We start from the raw sequence: 10,406 nt of genomic DNA, 5'->3' as shown, positions 1-10,406 counted from the left end.
TATTACCGAACTATGAATTTAGTTAGTTTTTTGAAATACTAACTATTGTAAGATATATAGATAAAAAAGTCTTGTTATTTGAGGATGTGTGCTATTTGACATTAGGGTTGTGACTTTGTTCAGGTTCACAGGTACTGGTTTGTTTGAAAACAGAAATGAATGATTTACAAATTTATATTTCAAACCAACTGCCGTTATTTTAACAACAATGCAAAAAGTGTGATATTGTGTTTTAATTACCTCGAACACAGTTGTTTACTCAGAGTCATTTCCACTTTCATCATCATCCTCATTGTCACCATCGCCGATGTCAGTCTCTCTCTTAGTTGTGTGTCAGAATCCTCATATATGAGGTGATCTTCTTTCCATCCAATGCGCAGGAGATGCCAGTCTTTTTGAAATTCTTGATTATCATTTTCAGAGTAATTTCCTCCCAGGCTTTGACAATCCACTTGCCATGAAGCTCTATTGAAGATTTCAACATTTGTCCACTCTTTGTGAATGTGTGATCTCCAACTGCCATCCATTTAGTGTAAAACTTCTTAATATTGTCCTTGAACAGCTTATTAATGCTCACTTCAAGGATTACAGCACAGAAGTGAGGCCTCCTGGAATAACTGCAGCATCTGTGTGTATTTCATTGATTTGATTCTTCACAGAATCTTCAAGATGGCCGCAGAAGCTATCTAAAACGAGAAGTTCTCGTTTTTTTAACATTGCTCCATGGCAGCGATTCCAAAGGACTTCTAGCCAGTTACACATTAGTTTCGCATCCATCCACCCCTTATCTTACACCCAAACATATAAACCTCTTGGTAGTTTTCCCTTCTGCAGAGTTTTTGTTTAAAATGACATAAGGAGGTAATTTTTTTCCATCTGCACAAATGACTAACGTAACCGTGCATCTCATTTTTTCTGCTTCAGCTGTTTTCACCAGTACACTGGATTTGCCCACTTTCTTTACAGTTGTGTTCCGCAGCATTTAAAAAAAGACAGGTATTTCATCAGCGTTTCCAATCTGAGATATGAGGTAATGATTTTTCCTCTTTCATGTAGAACATATCATTGAAACTCCAAAACTTTCTCAGTATATTCTGCTGGTAGTTGTTGGCACAAAAAAGTTGTCTGCGCCTCAAAGTGAATCCCTTTCTTCTCATTAATTAACCGCCCCCCACCCATGACTGGCTTTAAAGTCACTTGCATGTACATGGTGTTTTGCTACTTAGCACCCTTTCATTTCACAGGTCACTACACAGCACTCTCTTCTCTTCTTTTCCACCCACTCAGTCACTGTATCATCCACTGCGGGACCACGAAAAGATTGAGTTCCTTTTTTCATGGCTTTAAGTTTATCTCTCCAATTTCTCCAGTAATGAATTATGTTTGGTTATACCAAATACTCTCGACCTGCTGCTCCTACACCATTTTTTTACAGTGAATTCCAAAACATCTAACCTAAACCCCACAATGAAACTTTTCTGTGAATTCATTTTTCAGTAACACAAACAAAATACAAGAGAAACTCATTTTTATAAAGTTGCTAGTGTTCTAACCAAAGGTCTTCTTTTACTAGTAAAAAGAAAGCAGGTAGTAGGATTGAAGTTGCTACTGTGTGAAAGTCGACGTCTCACCACCCCTTCCCACTCCATCAAATACCATAGCATTGTTTCACAAAAACCTGAAAGGGTAAAATTTGTCCTTGGCCAACAAATAACTGTATGTACAGTAACAAAGAAATTCCTAAAGAACTGTTTTTCTAGGAATTGCAGTCTGTCAAACTAACGGATCTAACATTTTGAAATTTTTTTTCTAAAATTTGCACGCCAAACTTGGAGGGTCTTACAATTGAGGGTGTCTTATTTTCAAATACAGTATATGAAATTAACCTTGTATTTTTTGGAAGTTGATTTTTTTTTTCTTTTTTACCCCAGTTCAATAAATTATGTATTCGCCATTTTAAAAAATAACAAGCATTTCCATTATAGAAAAATAAGGTCTGAAATGGTTTCCATTACCATTTCACTGTGTTGATTATGGTTACATATCAACATGACAAGTCCACTGAAATTTAAGTGATATTTAGTTCTATAAGTGTCATTGCACTTTGTTCTATGCAGGGACAAGCAGTTTAGTAAACATCGTTACTCTCAGAGAAAGTAAATCTGATTGGTATTCAAGAGGCACCATTACCTGTGCTTATTTACCTCAGTTACCTCATGTATGAATATCACAGTCAAAAGAAAGACTATGATATATAAAGTAAAGCAATAGATTAATAATCTAGAGAGAAATAGTGAAATATACACGTTACTTCAACTCAGCGGAGGAAGACATTCAAAATGTATGTTACATAATCAGTTAATTCATAGCAAGAATGTTGCAAACTAAAACTGCAGTAGCTTTAATGTCTCAAACTATTAAACTGTGGTATATTCTAAATTTTAAATAAAACTGTTTTAAAACTTGTTACAGCATAACAAATAGCAAACAACAGATTCTCTGCTCAAAAAATTTTAATAGTGTTTTTTGCACCACGTATAATAGTAATTCAGCTACTTAAGTTTATCGAATACAACTGACAGAGTATCGATAGCTCGATACCGTTTCATGACAGAACAAATGCTATAGGCTAGCAACGTCTGTCGGGGTGTAGGAGTCCGCATTTATCTTCCGTGTGGGGCGTTGAGGTTATGTTAGGATATACTGTCCTTCGTCCTTTTTTCTTCTAATAGATAAAATATTTATTTAGAGAGCCGAATTTATGTGTGGGTGTTTAATAATGTTATAACTGACGTGGCCAAGCTTTTTGGTGTTCCAAATTGTTATTGTTTTGCAATCTTCATGAGGTTTATTATTTTAAGATGTAAGTAATCTTTTATTATGAATGAACACAAAATAAGAATTTTTGTTTTCATATTTAGCACTGATAAGTTTATTTAATTTGTTGCGGAAATTATAATATATTTTTGTTTATGTGTTAATGATTTAAAATATTTGTAAAATTAAAATTAAATATTTTTAATTTTTTAAGCCAAGTTAATAATATGCCGGATGTTATTCAACGTGAAAATTAATTTGTTCATTTAATTATTTTTGCGGATACTATTGTTTTACGTTACAAGAACTTATACAACTTATTTACATGTACTACTGTATTTAAGATAAATTTCTCTTTTTAAATTTTATCTTATACAGAAGAACATTAAAACTTATTTAATGTATTTAAATATTATCATAAACTTTTTTTATATTGTCATTTAATAGATATGTTTAACTAGCATGGGCTGGCAGTTGTAACAAATGTTGTATGGGCTGGCAGTTGTAACTGATTAGATCAGAGCATAATTATATATTATACCAATATGTTGAAAATGGTATATGTGTCATAACATTGATATCAAAGAGAAACTACTACAGCATTTTCAGAAAAGTGAAGGAATAAGATGAACGTTTGTCAAGTTCAAAGTGTTGTCATCACTTGAAGAAAAGGTTTAGATTTATAAATTATTATTTATATGAAATGTAAATTATTTATACTTATATAAATAGTATAATTATTTTATGTGGTTTTAATTTCTCTAGCTTTATTTAGCCCTCTCTCTTCTGGTAAAAACTACTAGGATATTTATTACAAACCCCTAACCATTGAAGACCATGTCACTATAAAAATTTACTAAATTATACCAATACAAACTGTAAATAGTATAACATGTATGACAGAATGCTGTTGTGGTTCAGATACTAAAAGAGTAAATTCTTTACTCTTCTGTCTTTGTGTCTGTTTTTTATTCTGTAAAGAGTAGACTCGGATATTAAAATGTAACATTTTTTAAAATTCTGTTCTGTAATTTTAATGTCTAAATAACACATTACTTTGTTGTATATGTAGTGCCACTATTAATTATTCCCATAAATTCTACTATCAAGTGAATGGTCCATGACTACCATATAGCAGTGAAATTGATCTACTTTAATAAACAAGAAGTATTTAGTTTTCTCAAAATTATATTACTCTGTTATTTGTTTTATTGTATTGTATTGAGATATTTGCCGAATATATCACAAAGAAAAACAAAACACACCCACACCTCTCCTTCTCTCTCTTTTCATCAGAAATATAAAGAAGTGACAGTAGAAGTATATGTTGACATATATATATTTATATATACATGTATGTTTTTAAATAATACCTTTTTCTATATTTTGCTATATTAAAATATTTTAAGTTATTATTTTTTACTAATTATTATTATTTATTTTTACACAAGGTAGTAATTTGAAGGTATTTGTCAGTTTGCATCCTAACTGAATTATTTTTTAATCTGGGCACTGTTAAAAAAATGAAAGACCAAAAAGTTTGAAAGCTTATTATTATTTCTCCGAAGTACTGTATATTATTTTTTATATTTAATATTAATTGGACAAAGTTACCAAGTGAAGTGAGCGCTAGGTTATGTTGTAACTAATGATTCCATGTACTGAACTTCATACCATATCAAAATAACCTAACACTTGCTTCTCTCACTAACTTCATCTACTTAGTGTTAAATAATTTTAAAAATCAAGGGTTTTAGGGTTGTATAAGTTTGAAATGGCAGTTTTTAACAAAAAAAGCCAGTGAAAAAGATAATGAAAAATAGTTGGTGTCCAGATAACCAACCTAATAAATTAGGTGGGTCACAAACCGACAAGTACCAATTTGGATATAGTTTAACTTAATTAGATTAAGCACTTAAACATTATTTATTTATAAATAAATAATGTTCTCTTACACAGTTCTAATGTGTAACTTCGTATTATTACCTTCTGTCTTTTCACATTTCATTAAATTTGTTTTACCCTTTTTTATTTTCAAATCAATTTTCTCTCTTATTAATGAATGCATACCATTAAGATTACTTTTAAATCATTTTTTTAATTTCAGCAAAGACAACAGCATCACCAAATTTATCATATTTTTATTACTGTCTTTCTTTGTGTTGAAGAACAAATGTAATATCGTGGACAGAGCAATATATATATATACTTGTAAATAATGAAAAATAAGAAAATTCTTATGTTGATACATACAGTTCTGAACAAAATGTTTCATTTTATCCTTTACTACATGATGGTAAAGAGTAGTAGAACTTAGAAGAATGCCATTGGGTTTAGCTACAATTAATAAGTCAGTAATCATTCATAGATTATGAATGATAACTTAAATAATGCTGGATGCAATTTCAGCATATAAAATATACATTTACGATAAACTAATAATAATCACAGCACTTCATGCCACTGAAAAAAGCAATGACACACTACTATATAATTCATTTGTTAATGAAAATATAAAATTATATATATATTGTGATTACTATGGAATACGGAGCGAACTGACATTATACAATACCAACCATTGTAATTTAGTAAATTACAAATTTATACCAGGACAGTGTTATTTAGTAAATTACATTTATTGATTTGTTGTCTTCCTCTCTGTCAAACGCACTAAGCATGCTTTTAATAATTTTAATCCCATTCTTTCTGTCAAGTATTATTTACCTTAATAAAGTCCTCATTGAGCTTATTTTATAGTAATTTGTTTATTTTTTTTTTAATTTAAATATTTATTACTGTGTATGTGTGTACTAGATTTTTTAATTAAATTGTATGAAATAGAAAATGATATATATTTTTTTATATATGCCATTAATACATTATTTTAAATTTATTTTTTTTGTAACACTAGTAGAATGTTACAAAAAAAATTAACTTGATTCTATAATCTTAATAAAAATATTTATATTATTGATCAATGTCCTGAATGTAATTTATTTTAATTTCTTTCTGTTTAAAATTAAAAAAAAACGAGGTATGATAATGTTTCTTTTTAGGTATTGTACAATCTAGAAGTAATTAATTTTTTTTTGATACCATTTTAGAAAGTACATTTTTCTGAAAGGAAAAAATTGCCAAAAAAGAAAAAATTTTCTAAAACGAAAATATTTGCTTACCAAATGATCATTTATACGCTAATCCTTTGTAACAGTTACAGATTGATTGTTGTTTTGTAGTAACATTTAAAACAAGAAAATGATTAAAAAAACACAGAAAAGCAATATTCCTATGCCTGTTAAATAATTGTTAGAAAATGAAGAATAACTTTGGTTATTGAAACAGGGTGATTCTCAAATATAATCATTTTTAATATAGACAAGATAGTAATACTTATTTAATAAAGTCAGTAAGTTGGTTTAACCTTGTACTCATAGTTTAGTTAATTACTAATACATTCTAAATAGGTACAGCTGATATCTTTTTTTTAAGTTGGCCCAGTACAGGTACCACATTTACACTAAGTAACATTAACTTTGGTACTATGTTTTTGATATCTGACTTTGTATTGAAATTAAGAGAAACCATTTTTACCATTATTAAGTTTTATTTAATGTATTTTAACCTTTTTGTTGCAAAAATGTTACTACTTTTCAGACAAAAGGTTGCAGCAAAATCCTGTAATCATGCAATCTTAAAGATATTCCTTTAAAATCTGGATAAAGTAAAAAATGAATCATTGACAGGACATCAAAAATGAATCATTCAATGAATCATTACGTTTACTGGATCATCAGTTATCTATATATTCTGATCCTTGTGTCTTGGTAGTTTACTTCCTCTAATTCCAAATTAACTAACTTAATTAAAACTGGATGTAATAACATATTATACACTAACCTAATTCATCTCTACAAGATTCTGCCATTAATTGTTCTCCTCTGTTTGCCTGAATACTTCTTCAATTTGTAGTTTATCAACCCACTTAATTTTTAACATCCTCCTGCAAATCGCATTTTAAAAAGTTTATATTTATTTTACTGCAATGGTTCCAATTGCTTACATTTCACTGCCATTCATGTTATGTTCTTTATTAAAATAAAAATTTTATAATTTCTAGACCTTACAACCTCTAAAAACATCTAACCTCTCCATATTTGTACATTTCTGCTTGTAATATCTACCTTACTCGCATTCTTTGTAGTTTTGTTATATACTAATAAATAATCAATTTTGCAACTTCTGATATATTTCATTATTTTTGTTTTATTTGTATTTATTTTCAGATGTAATTTCTCTTATATAAATTTTTTCCATGCAATATTTCTTTAGTATCACATTTTTTGTTTCTTACAAAAGAATGTCATTAATGAATTTTAGCACCTGTATTTTCCGTCCTTGGCTGGTTATTCAGCTTTTTAATTTGTTGTTTAATTTTATATTGCTTCTTCTACACATAATCTGAAAAGCAGTAGGTACAGATTGTTGCTTTTCTGAGTCACTTATCCTTTTCTGAATCAATCAGAACTTGTCTTTTTTCATTTTCTATTCTTATTAGTGCTACCTGATTCATGGACAGATTACCTGTATCAGTACTGATTCATTACTTATTACTGATGTCATGCACCTGATTTACGTGAGAACTCTTCTTTTCCCCACATCAGTTTGATTTTACTTAAAATTTTGAACATACATTCTATTTTACATTGTAAAATGCCTTCTCCAGAACTACAAACATTCTGTAGGTGGTTTTGTTCTTAAGCCACCTTCTAAAATTAGTTCTCAGGCCAGAATGACTTTTGCATACTCCCTTCTAAAACCAATCTGGTGTTTGTCTAGTATACTGTCTACCACATGTTCTGATTTCTCTGTAAACTTCCTGAGTTTTTTTTATGCATGAGGTATTCATTAAATTAAATTCAATGGTTTTGCGACTGGTTTTAGATTTTAAGTAATAATTTTGTAAATGGTTATTGAATGTAATCATGTTAAAATATTTTTTTTAATAATTTAAACCAAGATAAGAAAGAAAATATTAAAATCTAGGTAGTCTGAATTCAATCAGTGTATTTATTCAAATCTTTGAATTTTGTAAATACTTCACTTTACACCTCTAGATCAGAGTGTATTGTGAATAATAAAGTAGATGATATGTCTACAGTATTATTCTCCTGTTTAGGAGAAAGGCAACTCTGAGTAGCCTATTTAGATTATTAGTCAATTTTTGTAAACCATTTTTGAGTACATTCTTGTTTTCCAATTTATTTACTGTTTTACATAGTTTTTTATTTATATGTATTAAATCTCTGATGGTAATTTATTCATTTTTCTTTTAATTTTTGTTTTTTCAGGATACTGACTAAATTATTAGTATTGTTATGCATAAGTTTAACAGCTGGAAAAGATAAAGATTATTATGAATTACTTAGTGTTTCTCGTGATGCTGATACTAAAGAAATAAGAAAAGCATTCAAAAAACTTGCTGTTAATCTTCATCCAGATAAAAATCCAGTATGTAATTAATATTTTATCACTTTTATTCGATTTTTAATGAGCTGTATATTGGTCGTCATTAATTTCTCTATTGAATATACATTATGTATTTCTAAACTGATTTCATGAAATCAATATGGTTGATGGTTCATAGTTCTGTCATAATGAAAATGAGATAAAGATTAATTTAAAAACTTGTTATTATTACTTGTTACACCAAATATACATATTCCTTCTGTTACACTAATGATAGTTAACTAGTTATATTAAAGATAACATTTTTAATCTACTGATGTAATTGGTGGAAACTTCATTTTCATTATATTATTTTTTTACAGTCTTTAAGTTAATTTATTCTTATTTTTTTGTTAAATGTTGATTAATAAAAACATCTTCTTATTAATCTGTAATACATGTTATTTTTATTTTATACTTTTCTTTATCACAATCATTGCTTATATACTTAAAATGGAAATTAGTTATATTTTACATCATAAGTTAATAACTGTGAACATTTGAGTTGTCTTTGAATTTAATCAATATCTGAAAATTTTACCAATGTTTTAAGAGGCAACCTTTGAAGGTAATGGGATGATAGTTTCTAAAATTTCTTTCATTTACTTTAAGATGATCTAAGGTGGAAGGAAATATCAGGGCAAGTGATACAACAATTACAGAATCCAACATAACACACCAACTTGGTTCACACCCATCTTGTTTTTTTTTTGTTCCCAATTGCAGTTATTTCTCACTCCTGTTATTCATTAGTGGTCCACTCTGATTTTTTCCTTCTCCTAAATATCAAATTGGAATTGCAAAAATAAAATTTTAAATATACAAATAAAGAAGGTATGCAAACATGTTAATAAAACTGGAGGAGTACCATTTAAACAGCCTTTGAGACAGTTAAAAAGTAATAGTGTATATTTAGTAATAATAAAGCTTCTCTACCCATTGCACCGCTCCCTCCATAAGGCTGTTCATCCTGAACATTCCCTGATAAGACAGGAGACTATCCAGATGGATTATGATCTTATTTCTTCTTGGACTGATTTGAATTCTGTAGATTACAACATCCTGACCCTGAAGGGGAAAACCCTGCCATGTGGCAATTCTGGTCACCACACATCCACTCCATACCTAGCCCTGATGGCCTTTACTGGAGGTCATCACTGTTCCTGTTTAATGCAGTCCAGGAGCTTTACTAATTGGTTTGAAGTTTTGGACATTTTTTGACTGTCTACCTTGGATGGTAGAGCCACACTCTATCTCCTTGAAACCCAGCCAAATTTGCCTGTAGGTCATATCTTGCTTTCATGGAATCTCTGGCCATCTTCAACTGTTGATGATCACAGTAATGGATTTTTGTAGATTGACTAACCAGTTCCACTGTCTATTATATCATAAGTTGCTGTTTCCCTTGTGGTGATCTGAAGAGCAAATCATATGGGAGCCTTAACTGTCTTCCAAATATCATCTTGGCAGATATTATGCTGCAGGTGATTTCATGCACAAATGCCATTACACTGTAAATCATTAGAAAGAACATTAGTTTCTTGTTCTAATGTCTGATTAACTGAGGTGACCTTTCGTTGGTCATCTACAATTTTAATGTATAGTTTTATCCTCTATAGTTTTAATGTAGACCTCTTGCAAAAAATAAGATTCCATCCTTGGTCACTGTATTTCTCTGTGTAACCCAATACTGAAACGGCAGAAGAATTTGTCCCACTCAGAAGAATTTGAATTTCAAGCTTCGCTACTGATGATGCTTCTTGGTTCGGTAGAGAGGAAACTTCTGACCATTTAGTGAAATAATCTATGGTTATTAGCAGATATTTATTTCCTCTTGCTGATAGCTGGAAAAGGTCCTACATTATTATTGCTGATGCACTCAGATGGTGCTCCCATCTTGCATTGGTACATAAGGTCTTGGTCTAGTTCCACTATTAGTCACACACTTGTCACACAGCTCATTCCAATTCTCAGCATTACATAATTAAAGGCAGTAGTAATGTCACACCTCTTCAAGAGTTTTACAATGCTTAAATGACCTCACAACATTCTGCGTGAGTTTATTCCAGAACCTACTCTAT

At 29.8% G+C, this 10,406-nt stretch overlaps 1 protein-coding gene across 1 annotated transcript in view; it reads left to right on the top strand.

The window, feature by feature from the left end:
- The first annotated feature begins 2,658 nt into the window (after positions 1 to 2,658).
- Positions 2,659 to 10,406, top strand: part of LOC142326079 (dnaJ homolog subfamily C member 10-like) — a 58,511-nt gene continuing 50,763 nt past the window's right edge. The window contains exons 1-2 of the mRNA XM_075368223.1: positions 2,659 to 2,863; positions 8,169 to 8,328. Coding sequence (XP_075224338.1) covers positions 2,862 to 2,863; positions 8,169 to 8,328 — 162 coding nt within the window. The 5' untranslated portion in view covers positions 2,659 to 2,861. The remainder of the gene's footprint in view (positions 2,864 to 8,168; positions 8,329 to 10,406) is intronic.

Source organism: Lycorma delicatula, chromosome 6 (assembly GCF_047948215.1).
Source record: "Lycorma delicatula isolate Av1 chromosome 6, ASM4794821v1, whole genome shotgun sequence".
NCBI lineage: Eukaryota > Metazoa > Arthropoda > Insecta > Hemiptera > Fulgoridae > Lycorma > Lycorma delicatula.
Note: the sequence above shows the minus strand (reverse complement) of the source record. Positions and strands in the feature narration are given on the sequence as shown.